The sequence below is a fragment of the Diceros bicornis genome, chromosome 4 (genome assembly GCF_020826845.1).
Source record: "Diceros bicornis minor isolate mBicDic1 chromosome 4, mDicBic1.mat.cur, whole genome shotgun sequence".
Taxonomy (NCBI): Eukaryota; Metazoa; Chordata; class Mammalia; order Perissodactyla; family Rhinocerotidae; genus Diceros; species Diceros bicornis.
In genome coordinates, this window is record NC_080743.1 from 98,079,394 (window position 1) to 98,097,877 (window position 18,484).

Consider the following 18,484-nt stretch of genomic DNA (forward strand, 5'->3'; position numbering starts at 1 on the left):
CTGCATCCCATATGAGTTAGTACAGTGTATTTTCATTTTCACTTGTCTCCACTTGCTTTGATTTCTCCTTTAATTTCATCAGTGATCCATTGGTTGTTTAGTAGCATGTTGTTGAGTCTCCACAGCTTTGTCACTTTACCAGTTTTTTCCTTGTAGTTGATTTCTAACTTCATGGCATTATGGTCTGAAAAGATGCTTGTTATGATTTCAATCTTCTTAAATTTATATAAGCATGCCCTGTTTCCCAACATATGGTCTGTTCTTGAGAATGTTCCATGCGCGCTTGAAAAGGATGTGTAACCTGCTGTGTTTGGATGGAGTGCTCTGTGTATGTCTGTTAAGTCCATCACATCTAGTTTTTCATTTAGGTCCCTTATTTCCTTATTTATTTTCTGTCCGGATGATCTGTCCATTGATGAGAGTGGGGTGTTAAGATCCCCTACTACTATTATGTTGTTGTTAATATCTCCTTTTAGGTTTGTTAATAGTTGCTTTATGTACCTTGGTGCTCCTGAATTGAGTGCATATATATTTAAAAGTGATATGTCTTCTTGGTGGAGTGTCCCTTTTATCATTATATATTGCCCCTCTTTGTCTCTCATTACCTGTTTTATCTTGAAGTCAACGTTGTCTGATATAAGTATGGCAACACCTGCTTTCTTTTGTTTGCCATTAGCTTGGAGTATTGTCTTCTATCCTTTCACTCTGAGCCTGTGTTTGTCTTTAGAGCTGAGATGAGTTTCCTGGAGGCAGCATATTGTTGAGTCTTGTTTTTTAATCCATCCCACCACTCTGTGTCTTTTGATTGGAGAGTTCAGTCCATTTACATTTAGGGTAATGATTGATATATGGGAGCTTATTGTTGTTATTTTATTGCTCTTTTTCCGGTTCTTTTGCATTTCTTTTGTTTCTCATCCCGTGTGTTTTGGACTACCAATTTAGTTTGGTAGTTCTGTATGGGGGTTCTCTTAGTTTTCTCTTTCTTTATCATGTGTGATTCTGTTCTGATTATTTGGTTAGTGGTTACCATGAGGTTTGTATAAAAAATCTCGTGGATGTGATAGTCCGTTTTTTGATGGCCTCTTATTCCCTTAGACTAAGTCGATTTGATCCCTTTCCTCTTCCCCTTCTAAGTTACTGTTGTCACATCTTATTCCTTCTTGTGTTGTGAGTTTGTGTTTAAGATGATGAAGTTATATTTATGCTTGGTGCTTACCTTCCCTTGATCTTTGGTTTTATATTTAAGTGTTTGCTAATCTATTTTGATAGAGGACTGCAATTTTTCTGGTTTTGTTGACCTATTTTCTTCCTTGTTCAAACCTTTGAATCCGCTTTCTCTTTTTCACTCAGGGATGAGGGCCTTCTTGAGCACTTCTTGTAATGCGGGTCTTGTGGCAATGAACTCCCTTAGCTTTTGTTTATCTGGGATAGTTATTATTTCTCCATTGTATCTGAAGGATATTTTTGCTGGATAGAGTATTCTTGGCTGAAAGTTCTTGTCCTTCAGAATTTTGAATATATCGTTTCACTCTCTCCTAGCCTGTAAAGTTTCTGTAGAGAAATTGGCTGAGAGCCTGATAGGAAATCCTTTGTATGTTACTTTTTTTTTTGTCTAGCTGCCCTTAATGTTTTTCCTTTGTCATTGACTTTTGCCAGCTTTACTGCTGTATGCCTTGGAGAGGGTCTTTTCGTGTTGATATATTTAGGAGATCTATTTATTTCATTCACAGGTATTTCCAGCTCCTTCCCCAGGTTTGGGAAGTTCTCAGATATTATTTCTTTGAACAAGTTCTCTGCTCCTTTTTCTCTCTCTTCTCCCTCTGGAATACCTATAATTCTTATGTTGCATTTCTTAATTGAGTGGGATATTTCTCAGAGAGTTTCTTCATTTCTTTTTAGTCTTAGTTCTCTTTCCTCCTCCATCTGGAGCTTTTCTGCATTGCTGTCCTCAATATTGCTAATTCTGTCCTCCATATTGTCAGCTCTGATGTTTAAGGCTTTCAGATTTGTCTTTATCTCCTCTATTGTGTTTTTCATCTCCAAGATTTCTCATTGGTTGTTTTTTACAGTTTCAGTCTCTTTTGTGAAGAAACTCTTGATTTCATTGAATTGTCTGTGTTTTCTTGTATTTCATTAAGCTTTTTTATGATGTCTATTTTGAATTCTCTGTCATTAAAGTTATACATTTCTGTGCTTTCTGGGTTGACTTCTGGGTGCTTGTCATTTTCCTTTCGGTCTGGAGATTTAATATATTTTTGCATGGTGCCTGTCGGTGTTGGCTTACTTTTCCTCATAGTGAAAATATATGGTCGCAGTTTCCTCTTGCTGCCGCGGGGTAGAGGTCAAGGGCTGTGTATTCTGGCCTGCATCAATCTGCAGGCACTCTCATCAGCCCCTGGCTGATCTGAGGTGTGGATGAGTGGAGGCTGCTGGGGGGGAAGTGTGGGAACAGCTGGAACTGGAGCATGGGAACAGCTGAGACTGGAGCGCAGCTAGGCCGAAGCAGCTGGGGCTCAGGTGCGAGTGGGTTGAAGCAGCTGCAGCTGAAGTGCCACTGGGCCAAAGCAGCAGGGGCTGGAGTGCACTGGGCCGAAGAAGCTGAAACTGGAGTGCGCTGGGCTGACGAAGGAAGAACTAGAGCGCCGCTGGGCCAAAGAAGCTGGAACTGGAGTGCACTGGGCCAAAGAAGCTGGAACTGGAGTGTGCTGGGCCGAAGAAGGAGGAGCTGGAGCGCAGCTGGGCCAAAGAAGCTGGAACTGGAGTGTGCTGAGCCGAAGAAGGAGGAGCTGGAACGCAGCTGGGCCAAAGAAGCTGGAACTGGAGTGTGCTGAGCCAAAGAAAGAAGAGCTGGAGCGCAGCTGGGTCAAAGAAGCTGGAACTGGAGTGCGCTGAACCGAAGAAGGAGGAGCTGGAGCGCAGCTGGGCCAAAGAAGCTGGAACTGGAGTGCACTGGGCCGAAGAAGGAGGAGCTGGAGTGCGCTGGGCCAAAGAAGGAGGAGCTAAAGTGCCTCTGGGCCAAAGAAGCTGGAACTGGAGTGCGCTGGGCTGAAGTTGCTGGCGCCAAGTCAGCTGGAGTCTGAGCACTGGCCAAGGCAAAGCCGCTGGAGCCAGGGGTGGCAGGGGGCAGTCAAGCCAAAGGAGTTGGGGGCTGGGCATGGTCCAGCTGAAGGAGCTGGGGCCGTGGCTTAGTCCAGCCAGAGCAGCTGGGGCTGTGGCATGGTGGGGCCTGAGCTGCCGCTGCCTCTGGTGCAGGGACACAGGCTTGCCCTGCTGCTGGTCGGGCCCAGGCGCCTGGGGGCTGCTGCCTCAGGCGACGGGGCTGAGCTGAAGCGCCAGTTGGGCGGGCCAGGTGGGGGAGGGGCGCTTACTTTCTCCTCCCCGATCCGAGAGGTTTCTCACCTGGCTGTCGCTCTCTGCTCTCCTGAGGGGCTAGCTGGTTTAAACTACCCTGGCAACCGTTCCGCTCCCTCCCTGGGGGGATCCCCTCGGGCTGTGAGGGGTCTTGGAGAGCACAGGTTTTCATGCCGTGAGCCGCCCCTCCCCCTCCTCTGAGAGCCGCGTGGTCTCAGTCTCTGGGTCGCAGTCCTCGGGGAAGGAAAGGAGCTCCTCTTACCTCCTTCCACTTCCTCTGGGGATTCCAGCACCTTCATTCTTGGGTGTATGGCTGCCTGGGTGCCTCAGATGTCCCCTGTGTTGTGTGAATAGCTTCTGTTGGAATATGAATGTCCTTTTTGTCTTAGAGGGGGAGAGTTCCAAGGGGGAAGCTCACTCCGCCACAATGCTGATGTCACTCCCGAAAATGAACTATTTTTTGAAGCCAAACAGATGTAACAGCCATTACGCGCCTGTATAAGGACCGTCTGCTCAGCCAGAGCTCACTGCTCCCGACCATGTTTTACACTGTACGATGTGTTCCCGTGTGTGGGTTCCTTGTCTCCATATTTTAACAGTGGCTTAGAGCCGAGAGCGTCCTAAGTAGACTAAAAGGGCAGTGTCAGTTACTAAATACTGGAAATTCATATAGACAGTTTGGGGTGAGTGCTGGAGGGAAGAGGTTAAATAACACCGTGGGCAGGGCAGAGGGCACAGTGTCATGAGCACGGATGTGATTGCCGAGCCAGCAGATTTGCTTTTTGACCTTGTCAATCATGAATACTCAGACAAGTTTTATTTATGGTCTGGAAAGTCTATGTGGACACATCCCTATAGCTGCGTGTCCTTCATGGCAGGAGAAAAGGGGAAGGGGGACGTGCTCCTGAGATCTATGGTGCTTCTTCTAGGCTCTTATCCTTTGTGTGCATGCATCTACGTGTTGAACATGTACTGGTTATGGGATAAGTGTGCCAGTGTCACATGGCATAAGCACCAGTAACATTTATTATAGTCCCTCTTGCCAGTTACTCTGGTAGCTCAAAATTACTGTGTAACAATCAAAATTGGTACTCCTGATGGTTTCCCATTTTGTTATATCTGTTAACACCAACATTTGACATAGTCATTGTTCTCTGCATTTCTTCAAGCTTCCTTTATTTTCTCTTGATTCCTTAAGTTTAAGATTAGGATTTATAGTAGATCTGAAAAGTTTTTATCACAAGAGAAAAAAAGTCAAAAAGAATTTGTAACTTTATGTGGTGATGGGTGTTAACTAAACCTATTGTGGTAATCATTTCATAACGTATAAATATATCAAATCATTATGTTGTGCACCTGAAACTAATACAATGTTATATGTCAATTATATCTCAATTTTTTAAGGAATAAAAATTTTTGTTATAAACCTATGTTACCGCAATAAGCAAAAAAAGAAAAGAAAAAAAAAGAAAAATTTTTAAAAATCAGGATTTATAACTACATAAACTCTAGGATTTGTAGAATGCTAGAATCACAAATTCTTAACAGATGAGAAAACAACGTCACCGCTGTGAGAATGTTTATCATACTTATGTCCTTTAGGTGAATGAAACAGAAGTGGACTTTGCAAAGCGTTCATTATTCATTCGACACCCTGAGATGAAAACCTGGCCTTCCAGCCATAATTGGTTCTTCGCTAAGTTGAATATAACCAATATCTGGGTCGTGGACTACTTTGGTGGACCAAAAATAGTGACACCTGAAGAATATTACAATGTCACGTTTCAGTAAGTATTTATACATCTTCCACCTTTCTAATAGTGCAGCCCTTCAGTGGTCCTCAACCTTCTTAAGCAAGGGGGGTCTTAACCATTGCATGTACCATGGACCCCTTTGGCAGGCTGGTAAAGCCGATGACCACCCTCAGAATAATATTTTTTAAATGCATAAAATACATAGGATTACAAAGGAAACCAGCTATATTGAAATGTATTTATAAAAATATTTTTTTAATGTGTGGTATAGTAATATGTTGGCTTTTTAATGCACACATTAATCAGATCTAGTGGTGAGTCTCTAACTGTACTGTACTTTCAGAGTAGTGAGGACCAAAAACAGCATTCTAAGAGATCTGCAACGACTAACATGATGTGAAAGTATCTGCGATTTCTGTATTTCTGTTGGTGATAGTCACAGAGCGCCGTCACCACTGTGGTGTATTGCCTACATTCATCATTGAAGGAAGTGATAAATTTCAGTTAGAACTTAATGAAAATGAGAACATTTTTTTCCATCCAAGTTTTTTTCCATCACAGACCCCCTGAGCTCGGTCTGCAGGCTTGCACACCAGATTGAGACCCCATTTTAAGGCTGTGCTTCTGGGGCCCTGGACGGAGCCCAGTTCTGTCCTGTGGTGGCATTTTCCCATGAGAATCAGGCTTGGGTGCTTCTGGACTGCGAATGACCCACAGCTGAGTCTGAGCATGTGGTCCTGTCCCCTTCAGCCCCCAGTCCTGTGAGTGCTTGCGGGCTGCATGGTATATCCTGCCAGAAGTGGACACATGGAGGGGGCAGTTGACACCAGAGGGGCCATGGGAGAGGAGGAAGGAGAAGGCCAGGGAAGAAGGGTGTCATCAGATGCTTTGTGAGAAGGTCAGGGTTCAAACGCAGCACTACAGGGGACTGGTGCTTTTCCCGGTGACACAGGTGACTCTGGCCTGTCTGACCTCCAGGCCAAGCCGGAGGTGATAAGACACTAACAGCAGGTGCTAGTGGGTTGGGCGTCTGTTGCTGGCTGGCTGCTACCCTGGTTGCTTTACACATATTTATTAACTCCTTGAATTCTCACCAAAGCCCTCTCAGTGAGGGGATGGCTTTCCTCATCTGTGAGGTGGAGAGCTGATGTACAGAAAAGTGAGAAACTTGCCTCAAGTCTCGCAGCCAGTGCGGGGTGGTGCTAGGATCCAAACCCCAGCATTCTAACTTCGGCCCCTCACCCGGCTTGTTACCATGATGATCCGCTGCCCTCCTGGTTCCCTCTCTGGTAACCACTGATGGAGGAGTGTCCTTCATAGCACACTTTCCACTTGTCATGACTGACTGCGGCTTGTGGAGTTTAGGGCGATGATGCTAAGCTGGACTTGTAGGCTGTAGCTCCTTTGGGGGCTTACATTCTTAGCATTTATTTATTCTGTCTCATTCTATTGCAGAACAGTTCCATGTTGAACTATTGACTGCCCACCATGATTGTAAATTCCTTCACAGCAAAGCTTGGCTTTTATTTTTATTTTTTAATCCTAAACACAGCCTACTTAAGTGCATGGCACAGAGCAGGTGTTTAGTCAACACTGGCTACTTGTCAGGCTGATAGTTGGAGACAAAGATTCTCAACTTCTATTTGAATAAAGACTCCAGCAGTCGTGGCACTCATTTTGCTGCCGTGCATGCAGGAGAAGAGGCACGGGCAGGTGGTTCTCTTCCGGACTGAGCCATCTTATTCTATAGGAATGTAAAGGTAGCAATTACAACATTATGACCGGGCAACAGATTACCAAGGAGGACAGCTAGTAAGATGAGAGGCCTGCTTTTGAAGGTTAAAGTTTACTTTCACAGGATGTGACAATCTCTGAAGTATAGTTATCTCTGTATAAATAACATGCCCGAGAGCGATGCTTGCTTTAATAACAAAATAAAAACGTGTTTTCCCATAAGTCTCCATGCTGAATAAGTGAGTAAAATAGATAAATTTGACTTGATTACACAGACGAGTGAGCCTTTTCTGCAGCTCAGAGATAAGAGGGAGCATTTTCTCCTGTCCTTTTGAGAGGAGGACTGAAGACTAGACCAGTGTGTGACCCCTTCTGAGGCAGGACACCAGAATCCTAGGAATGGGCAGTGCCTTCAAGCCGACCTTTCTGAAGAGGTGCCTGTGACTATTAACTGTCTGTTTCAGAGGCCAGCAGTGGGCTCCCCACCATCTCACCCACTGGTTTGCCACTAGAACTGTGTAATAGCCTGGGGAGGGTAACAATCATATCTGTAAGGGCCCAGGGCCTGCACATTATTGGGGAACACTCCCAAGGGCCTCACAAGTATTCTGGGGCTTCCCCAAATGGCAGCCACCTTGCCCAGCTTGCCCAGATCAGTTTGGAAGATGTTATTTCTCCAAATACCATAAAGCCATCTGCATCTGAAATTGGTTTCATTCAGATGGAGTCTTGAGAAAGCTTCAACACAAGTGCTGCTTGGTAGGGCTAATACGGGGCCTAGCTGAATATGGTTTGCCTCATTGGACTGTTGGGTCAAGACCCCACAAACATATTTGCGTATGGAGTGGCATGTTTAATGTTTCTATGGAGTATTTGCTGACATCCTCGAGTAAGCAGTTCTTATAAGTATGAGCAGTTGCCTCCTATCACTGTGGAGTCGGAGCAGCAGAATGTTCACACCAGGCCTCCTCTCCTCTGCTGTGCCCACGTGTTCCCTAGCAGAGACAAAAGGAGTGAGAGGTCACAGATGACAAGCTTGCGCAGTCTCCTGTACCTGGAGATGGATTCCTGGTAGCCGGGGTCAAGGTCACCTCCCCAGCTGGACTCAGTATCATCAGGCACTGCCTCATTACTGCTCTTTTGCCCTAATGCTCAGGACCCCTCCTGGTCTTGGTGGTTTTTGTCTTCTAAATCTTGAGATGTTCCTGAATGAGATGACCACAGCAGCCACAGCCTTGGCTGCTGATTAAGGCTGTGTCCAGCAGCCTCCACTAAAGTGTGTTAGCATTATACTCGGGGAGGAGGGATGTTGGCTAAAATGCAGATTCCTAGGCCCAACCCTAAACCTGTTGATACCAGAACTCAGGAATCAGCATTTTAACAAACTTGGGTGATTCTTCAGTACACTAAAGTGGCTGAAATTGACTCAAAATCTTAAACTTTTAGAGCAGAAGTTTCTCTAGTCTTTCCCCAGAAAGAATTTACTTTTAAGATTCGTCAACTCAGTTTAATGAAATAATTCTTCATCCTCCTCTTCTGTTCTCTAGGTGAAGCAGAATGTGGAGAATTTAACCGCGTGTGTGAAGTTGCTTAGGATGGCTCATACAGACTTGAAGGGCTGAATGTTTCTGTCTGGGAAGATCCTGGAAGATCAGCCACTTGTCTTTCACAGCCTGGCTTGTTTGCTTGCTTATTTGCAGAATAAGTTGCACTGTCACTGGATTTCTTGGAAGATGTGGTTGCTAGATATTATTTTTTTCATATTTTGAAGCCATTTTCATAGAGACATGTCTTTTATTATAATCAAAGAAATTTTGTTCCATCAATTCTGAATAGTTTCCCAACGATGCTCCTTGAAGAGGAGCAGGTCCCAGGGTAGATTGCCCATGGCATTTGAAGGTGCTCGACTGTGTGTTCCATTCCTGGAAGCCGCTGTGCTGGGAGAGGGTGTCGCTCTCCCCCAGCTGCGCCTGAGCCTGTGCAAAGGGCTTGGCTCCTGTTCCGGTTGCCCGAATAAATCTTGCCAAGACGTGAAACACAAATGGAGCTTCCTGCTCATGGTCCATTTGTGTCTGACAGTCCTGGGTATCGTTGGTCCAACATAGGGCAAAACTATTTCTTACAAAGAACTTTTATTTTTTTTTCTTTTCAAATCTAAGGTGATAATTACCTACAGCAAAAAAACTTCATAAAACTTTTCTTGAATTTGATTTCCCCAGCTAAGAGGACACTGTATAATTCTTTTCCTCCACTCAAAACATACACTTATACACATACACGTTATTATTATTATTATATTGCCCCAAAATGGGATTGCAAAAGGAAAAGAAGGAAGAAGGGAGTTCTGTGTGTAAGTTGTTCCGGTGTTCTGTTATGAGAGAGTTAACTGGACATGGATCCCTTCAGCCAGGGCCAAATTCCCCCTCCCCAGCCTTCTCCATAGCTGCCTTAATAATGCTGCTCCCAGCTGTGACCCCAGGCTTCCTCAACTGCTCTGAGTCCCTAAATGGTTAAATCAGGTGACCTAAATCAGGTCATCAGAGGGAAGAACATGACATTTTTTTAAAAAAAATCATTTCTTCAGAAGAGAAGAAACTATTCAGTTTTATTACCCATATGCATGATTTCAGAAGACCAGATTCCTCGTAAAGGGGTGTGTCAGGAATTGAGCTGCTGAACCCTTAAATGGCTAAGAGAAAGGAGGTTGAATATGAATTATGATCATTATGCTTATGAACTTATCTGGAATCCAGCAAACAGCTTCTGTTTAAGAAAGATGATTTATGTCAAACTTGGTAAAATAGGTTTGTTATTCAAAGCATCAGTAATTAAAAGCATTATTTTAATGAAATGTGTTGGATTTATTTTCTTAAATGTAGATGTATTTAATATTTATTATGCTTTGGTCCCTTGTCTACTGTCAAAACCCTTTTGTGTTATTTTAGTGTGCTCTTAAGTCAACCGTGGGCTGTTCCAAAGCTTGAAATGAAGAACTCGACTCTTTCCCATTGGTAAACAGCTCACTGTGTCCCCAAATTTTGGAGATGGCCAGAATGCAGCCTATGTCAAGGGCCTTGCCCCAGGGCCTCAGGTGCCAAGGGACCTCGCGATAGCGTTAGGTGGAGCGCGTCTATCTGGTTTTCTTCTCTTACTCATTTTTTGTGAGTTTTCTTTCCATCATTTGGTGCCCTATAAAAACATCTATAGTCAGGTAAGATTCAGCCATCACAGAGGAAAGTCAGCCAGTTAGTCACAGCAGGCCCTGCAGGTTCTGTTATAATTCGGTGTGTGGAGTATGTCCCGATCATGTTCTGACTGACCACCAGGGGCGCTGTAGACTACTTTTTGTGCAGACACCGGTTTCTTGTACAGCTAAGGGGATCAAGCCCCTAAGAAGGACACCAGGGACCGGGTTGGGGGTGGATAGTCTCAAGATGACACTGGGCTAGAGGCAGCCCCGCAGGGGTCTCACGCTGCTGCTGACAGGCTTTCGTGGATTTATCACTCGCTCCCCCCATGCCGTGTGCCTCGGGTCCCCCGGCACCCCACCTCCTGCAGAAGAGGGGCAGAGCCCTGGCCACAACCAGGTAGGGGATGAGTGTCTCAGACGAGACTGGCTTTGGCTCAGAGAGCAAGGCAGGTCCTGGTCAAGAGGAGAGAAAAATAAAAGTAGAAAGGGAATGGCTGAGGAGCCAGAAGCTACAGCCCAGATGGCTGCATTTGGCGGACACTGTCTTGGCCTTGGATCTGTGCATCAAGATTCTGACCTGAGGTGGTTAATGTCGTGTTTCCCTTCTTAGTAATAGTCACTGAAGATCACAAAGTAATTAAAGAGGAGACTACTTTCCTATAATGGGGTGTGTTTTCAGTTTTAACACTGAAGAAAATAATGGTCTACTTCGTGTAAGTCTGGTAGTTCAATATTTTTTAGGGAAATTCCAAACTGTCACTTCAGAACCAGATGCTCTATAAATTTTCATCTGAAAAGACAATTATAACAAGTCCTTTTTGGAATTAAGAGAGGTATAAATCAACCAATAAAACTTCAATCTTTTTTCTTACTTTTTTCCTTAGTATTTACTGTAAGACACATATATTTGTGTGGAAAATAAAAAAAGTTTAGAAATTCATAATCTCACCAGCCAGCCTGGCTGCTAATATTTTGATGTGTTTTCTTCCAATCTTTGCTTTCATGAAATGTTTAAACATAATCAAGATCATGCTGTATATTGATTGTGTATCACGGTTCTTGCACTTAATCATAAGCTTATGATGTTACTAGAAACCACTCGTAAGGATGGCTTAGAGTGGCTGCACGATAGTTCATCAGATCCATCTGCCTTGGCTACCAAATCATGGCCTGTATGAGGACTCGGTTACTAGTGACAGAAACCCTAGTCAAAGTAGTTTCAGCAAAAAGAGGAGTTCATTGACCTTAAAACATTCCTGCAGAACTCGGTCTTCATCTTCTGGTGCCACTCTCTGATTGCAGCTGGCAGTCTTCGAGCAGAGAGGAAGCATCGTTCCCAGCCAGGAGAGCCAGTCCTGAATAATGACTGTGTCTGGGGATGGGGTGCCCTCGTTGGCCGAGCCTGGGTCCTGTGTCCTTCCTTGCAGTGGGAGGTCCAGCTTGGCACCAGTTAGAACCATAGGGACTGGGAGGGGCTCTCCTAAGAGGAAAGGAGAAGTTAGCTGAAGGGACACGGGACAGGCAGAAGCTAAAGGCTGTTATACTTTCCTCAGCGTTTGAACATTTAAGTTGCTTCTCATTTTTACCTTTTAGGAAAGGAATACCTTTATGCATAAAGTATTCTCTACAACTCTGTTTACTTCCTTAGAGAGACTCCCAGCAGTGGAATTCCCAAGCCAAAAGCTGTTGGTACATGTTACAAATTGCTCTTAAGAATTTATATCAATTAGCAGTCCTGCCAGCAGTGTATGGAAGTGCTCACCCAGGGCACTGGATTTGATGGGTAAAAATGGTATTGTGTTATTTTAATAGGCAACTCTTAGGTTACTGGTAACATCGGACATTAAACAACTCAGTAAATACTAGTTGCTTTTCTTTCCTTTGCCTCAAATATCAGTTGGTAACCTATAGGTTGAGTTTTCTTAAAAATAAAAGTTATGATTGTTATAGGACTTAATTTTATAAAATATGCTCATACACAGCATTTTATCTAATCCTTGGAACAAGCCCAAGAAGTAGGTGGGACACATTATTTTCCTTGTTTCAGGGAGGAGGTTGGAGTCCCCAGATGTTAGCTTGGGGACTTCACACAGCTGCATGTCATAGTTGGTCCTTAAATCTAACTCTGCAAGAATCCAGTGACCCCTCAGCTGCTGGTGACGCACAGGTCCTTTGATGAAATGTCTTGCCCCTTGTATTAAAGGTGTATAGTAGAGAATGGCAAACGCCACGTGTTAGAAAACCACAGGCTTCCCTGGGCACACACTGACATCTTTTGGGGCAAGCAATGTGAAGTATGGGAAAGCTTGTGCTCTGCAGCCAGAGGCCGTGTTCACATCCCAGCTCAACCACTTAGCCTGTGACCCTCGGCAAATGCTCTGCAAGAGGGTCCCCTCTGTAAGTCCCCCAGGATCCGCGGCGGTGAGTAGCATTATTTAGTCTCCATCGAGGTGTGGGATAGCCCGAGGCCACGGGTTACATGGATGGCCAGGCTGTGGAGGAGCGAAGAACCAACCATTTTCTAGGTAACGACGCCCAGGGAGGTCTCGTCTGTCGTGTGTCAGTCACTGGTCTCCACCGTGTGCCAGGTGTGCGCCACGCGGGAGCAAAGCAGAGGCGGGAACCTCTGGTCCCGGGGTGAAACCCGGGGAGAGGCCAGGCCCACCGGGCCGGCAGCGGGGAGAGCCCGAGAAACTGTAGTTTGACGCGACAGCCGCTAGAGGTCCCTGTGGAGCTGCATTGCACTGCGGATGGAAGGTCTGCCCAGAGCGGACAGTGCTGTCGAATCCTCCATCCTGGGGCCAGACCAGCTGCACCGCTGGAATTCGGGGCCCCTCTTTGTCCCTATAACCACCCTTCCTCCCCCGTAAGCTGGTGACCGTTCTAGGGGACTGGAAAGGTCTAATGCGGGGACCCACTTGTCCCCACGGCTGGGCCCCCTTTAGGCTTGTTCCTGGGGAAGGGAAAGCAGGCCTGTTTGGGGGTCCCCTAGGGCCAGACTGGACTCAGAGAGGACTTCCGAGCCCGCCAGCTGCCTACACCCCATGCAAGCTCACTCGGTCCTTCTCCTGTGCAAATGACAAAAAGGCGATCTGCACGAAGTCAGAGCCCCTCCTGCGCCATCAGACCGGGAAGAGCCCTGCAAACCCAGCCAGACGCTGGCTTGGAAGCCTGGACACGGCCGTCACTGCGCCTGCGCCCTGGGTGCGCGTGGCTGGCGTGCAAGGGGCTGCGGAATGCCAGCGCCTAGGACGTGGCCAGGAGGCGGCACACACATGACCCGTGCCTCACCCGGGGGAGTTAACAGCTGGCAGGGAAGGGGGCAAAGGAGAGGCAGGAATAATTGTACTTAAATATAACGTCTAGCTAGAAGACAACTGGGGGGCGGGGGGGGGGGGGAGCGTCATCTAGCTCAGCCCTTGCATCTTTTTTAAGAGAAAGAGAAGAGAGGTACTTTTTTTCATGCTTCAGTTACAAATACAAATGAAGGCAACTACTTTTTATCTAACAAGTATTTACTGAGCTTCAAGTATGCACAAGGCACTGTGCCAGGTCTCAGGGGACTGGGCAGCTCTCCAAGAGCTGCTTTTTTGATGGAGGAACCCACAGTATCCCTATTTCTCAGCCTATTTTTCAGTCTCAAGTAATAAAAATTCCACCTAAAAATTCAGCCCCTTCATATTATAGCTGAGGACACTGAGGCCCAGAGAGGGAAAGTGATTTGGTCAACGTCACACAGCAAGTTCAAGACAAAGCTGGGAGCAGATCCTAGGTCTATGCATTCCTGCAGCAGCAGGTCTCCATGACACACACTGATGTGAAGACCATAAGGCATGGCAGAGAGGAGAAACTTATTAAGAATATCCACGGCTTAGCGTGTAGATGCAAACTGGGCTCTCGGATGCCCTGGCATCTCACGTTTGAAGCTTACTCATTTCAGAAGGTGATTTTGTGTTTGCTCAGATGCCCAGGAGTGGACTTGATAAGACTTTTGAGGCTAAACTCATCACATCCACCAGCTCAGGAACTGGAACCAGGTGTTCATAGCGAACACCAAGCAGATGCATTAAGTTCTGACCTGGTGCTCGAGAACTGCCAGGATCAAAGAGAGGAAGTACACAGTGTCTGCTCTGGGACATGGGGCCTCCCCTCCCCGCCAGAGGACTTGTCCACTCCATCCTGTCATTGGCTCCTCTCCATCTCCCACTCTCTCCACAGAGACTGGGATCGCCCCCCCCATTCTGGACTCCCATCATTCCTAGGAAGATTTTGCATACAGCCTCTACCCCCAAACATTAACAACCCTCTGGAGTCCTTTCCCCAGGCGACGGTCACCGCCCCTGAATGACATGAAAGGGAACAAACTCTTCCCAACACCATCTACACCAGGCACGTAACATATGCCATTTTATTCATTCCTCCAACAAGCCAATGAGGAGGACATTGCTAATTTGGAACAAAGAGTTTCAAACATTTATTAACATATTCACAAACAGCCAGCCAGCTAGTAAATGGTAGGGCTGGAATTTGAACCTGGGTCTGACTGCCCTGAATCTGCTGTTCGTCCAGCACTGTGGGTGAGCATCTGGAAGACCTGAGTTCTAGTCCTGACTTGGCCGCTTACCAGCTTTGTGACCTTGGGCAAATTACTTAATTTTTCTGAATCTGTTTCCTTAACTACAAAATGGAAACTGTACACCGATATTGACTACCCTACTGAGTCACTGTGAAGATAAAATATGACAACACATGTGAAAGTGACACACAATGTAAGGCAGCCCCATTAAAGCAGAAAAGATTCTTTCTCCAGGGGAAGGCCTTTGGCTATCAATAGCAATATTTAGTAGGTTATAATTCATCTCAGCCCTCGATAATATCTCTCTAATTTTATCCACACCCCAGCGTATTTTTGCCACCTTTTTTTATCTTTTACATCTTTGTGCAGTCTTTTCATTTATTTTTTTCTCATGTGTTTGGACATTAGGCATGCTTTCCTCTCTTAATGTCTCATTAAAGAAACAAAATTTTGTGACTTAATTTTCTTAAGGACAAATAATCTTTTGAGGGGAGGGCCTATTAGGTAAAGTGGACCTAGGCAAAATTGTGATATTTGCAAGCATGTCTTCAATGGCCATGCATTTTCATCATCTGTAATTTTCAAGGCCATTTCAGTTGCAAGATACAGAATCAAAGTCAAATCGCTTAAGAAAAAAGTTACTGGCTTAAATGGAAAAACATGTTGGCAGGCCTTCAGGTATGGCATGATCCAGGTTCTCAATGGATGCAGTGGGTGTTCTACCTGTCTTTATATATCCTTTGCTCTGCTCTCCTCTGGGTTGGCTTCATTCCCAGGCAAGCTTCCTCCGTCTGGTGAAGAAGATGGGTACCAGGCATATCTGAACCTCACAGAAGAAGATGGAAGGAGCATCTTTTTCAATAGCACTTTTGTGGGAGACAGGATTTTAAGATGGCCTCTGAGATAGCCACACTTTGGTGTATATGCCCTGTATAATCTCCTTGATTATGGGAAAGACCTGTGAATATGATGAGACATCACTCCTGTGATTAAGTTATCCTGGGTTGGCCTGATCTAATCAGGCGAGCCCTTTAAAAGCAGAATTTTCCCAAGCTCATTGCAGAAGAAGTCAGAGAGACGTGCTCTGATTGGTCTGGGAGAAACCAAACATCCCAATGTTGTGAACAGTGTTGTCTAGGATCTGAGTGCAGTCTCTAGCCAATAGTTAGAGGAAAACAGGCACCTCAGTCCTATATTTGTAAGGAGAGAAATTTTGTCAACAACCAGTGGCCTTGGAAGAGGCCCCTGAGCCTCAGATGAGAACTGCAGCCCCAGCTGACAGCTCGGTTTCAGCCTCATGAGACCCTGAGCAGAGAAGCCAGTCACGCTGTGCCTGGACTTCTGACCTACATTACTGTGAGATAATAAACCTGTGTTGTTTTAAGCCGCTAAGTTGGTGATAATCTGTTATGCAGCAATAAAAAGCTAAGACAACCTCCAAAAAGCCCAGTGTATAGGTTAGGAACCTTTGGTTGCAAGTAACAGAAACCAACCCTGGGTAATTTAAGCAAAAGGAAATTTACTGGCACAGTGTTCATAGAGCCACAGAACATCAGCAGCTGCTGGGATGGATCCAAGAAGAAGTGAACAGGGGGTGTTTCCATGTCTTGTTTCACTCTTTCAAGATTTAAATTCCAGGAGAAAGCAGCTAATAGGCTTTACCTGACAGCCTCATCAAGACTAACCAAGGGAGGATGGTTGGTTCTTCAAAGCAAAATTGATGGAGTGATGTCAGCAACATGGCTGAACAAGACGTCCCTGTTCATGTCCTGCCCTCAGCAACAACAGTTTGGCACCCACCCGTGGTCAAAATGCCTTTGTGGGAGTTGTGGGATCCAGCACCACATGTCAAGGGGCCCAGGAGGAGTCTTGCTCACCTGTGCGTTGGGTAATAGGCAAACAGACCTCGGTCCTGGCTGTGGACTCTACAGTGGCCCATGCACCAGCTCCAGCCCCTCTCAGCCATAGTCTGGGAGCCCCTGGAAAAGACTGTCTCAGACAATCACCCACAGATGAGAGAGCCTTTGAGAAAGTCCAGATTCCTGAGGAGAAGTCCCAGCACTCTGTTGGAACAAAAAAAATACGCATTTGGATGCGTTAGAGTGAGTAATGGGAGCAGCCTGGATTTCTTTGCACCATTCCTCCCCCCAGGCGGCCCAGCTTAGGGCTAAGAGAGATCGTCTGAACCCTGAGATTTCCCCTATGGGGGCAGGTGGGTGGCCACCTGGGGTGGTCAGCTGGCTTCCCCAGCTGTGTGGGATGCTGCTGAAGAGGCTCATCTCTCTCTTGTTCCATCTGGAGTACTGAATCATGAGCTACATGGCCGGGAGGCAGGAAGAGAGTGGCAGACGGGACCCTAGAGGGCATTAAAGGAATGTGGACCCTACTAACTGCGTTGTGGACGGCATCAAGAAGCCAGCCCATGAGCTGCTGAGGAAGCCTTGCCTGCAGATCCCCCCAACTGGCCCACAGGCACCCCAGCACTCTGTACACCTCACCTACGCACCTGGCTGCCTGTGTGTGCTCCTGAGGGTGGCGGTGAGAGTGAGCGTTGCTGATGGCTAGTGAGCACGCACAGAAAGCTGACTGAATCTGCAGGCCAGGGAGAGACCGGAGACTTCCGCTTTAGTGCCACCCTTGGGAAAGCAAAAGGGAGACTATCAGCACTCGGCCTGGTGTGTTACAAGATTGAGAGAAAGCATACAAGTTTATGAATTCTCCCGCAAGAGGGAGCAAGGAGCATGGAACAGGCATATCCACAGAAGGTTTGAGAAAGCCTCAGAATCCCTAGCAGGGCCGACAGAAGATATTTCTCTCCCAAAAGCAGTTCCTGTGAAGACAGGAGTGCAAAACTGCAAGGAACATGAAAAATCAAGGAAACATAACACCACCAAAGGATCACAACAATCTTCCAGTAACTGATCCCAAAGACATGCAGATTTGTGATTTGCCTGATAAAGAATTTAAAATAGCTATTTGAAGGAAGCTCACTGAGCTACAAGAAAACACAGAAAGACAGTTCAATGAAATTGGGAAAACAATACATGAACATAATGAGAAGTTTAACAAAGAGATGGAAATAAAAAACAAACAGAAATTCTGGAGCTGAAGAATACAATGAATGAAAAGTGCAATAGAAAACATCAAGAACAGAATAGAACAAGCAGAAGAAAGAATCCCTATGGGCTCAGTTAGGCAGCGCTTGGTCTGGCCTCACCTGGGATCATTCACGTGGCTGTAGTCCTCTGGTGGCTCAGCTGGGGATGGGTGGTCTAAGATGGCCTTCCTCACTTATCTAGAAGTTAGTGCTGGCTGTCAGCTAAGCCACCACGTACTCCAGCAGGCTAATCCAGGCTTCTTCACATGGAGGCTGGGTTCCCAAAGCAGCAGGGGACATGGCAAGCTCCAATGTGCAAATGCCTTTAAAATATTTTAGGGTTTTTTAAAGATGGGAGAAAGAACATGCTTGCATGCTGATAAGAATGATCCAATTTAGAAGAAAAAATTGATATGCAGGAGAGAGAAGAGAACATTTCTGGAACAATGTCCTTGGGAGGCTAGAGAGGATGGAGCCCAGCAGAAGAGTTGATACCAATATGATAGGTAAAAAAGTGTATCTGTTGTAGTTTTAATTTTGATTTACCTTTCATTCAAAAGCCATTAATTACTTCCTTTTCCAAGAATTTTCTATTCAAGTCCTCTGATCATTTTTCTAATGTGTTTTTAGACTTCCAGCAGCCTGAAAATTTTGTGTAGGTGAGGATTCTTTGTTTTACTCTAGTTTTATCTTCAGCATATAATACAGTGCTTGGCACATGGTAGTCACTCGAAAAGTATTTGTTGTAATTGAATAATGTTTAGATGCTCTTTATGTATAAA

The 18,484-nt window shown here is 45.7% G+C and overlaps 1 protein-coding gene across 2 annotated transcripts in view; it reads left to right on the forward strand.

The window, feature by feature from the left end:
• The window catches only part of CREG1 (cellular repressor of E1A stimulated genes 1), a 224,592-nt gene that overhangs the window by 7,485 nt on the left and 198,623 nt on the right, over positions 1–18,484 (forward strand). Inside the window, exons 3-4 of one of the 2 annotated variants that reach the window (XM_058540148.1) lie at positions 4,954–5,138; positions 8,387–9,690. In XM_058540148.1, the coding sequence (XP_058396131.1) occupies positions 4,954–5,138; positions 8,387–8,390 (189 nt within the window). In that variant the 3' untranslated portion in view covers positions 8,391–9,690. Of the gene's footprint in view, positions 1–4,953; positions 5,143–8,386; positions 9,691–18,484 lie in introns of those variants that run through there. The other variant, XM_058540149.1, reaches the window with a different exon arrangement.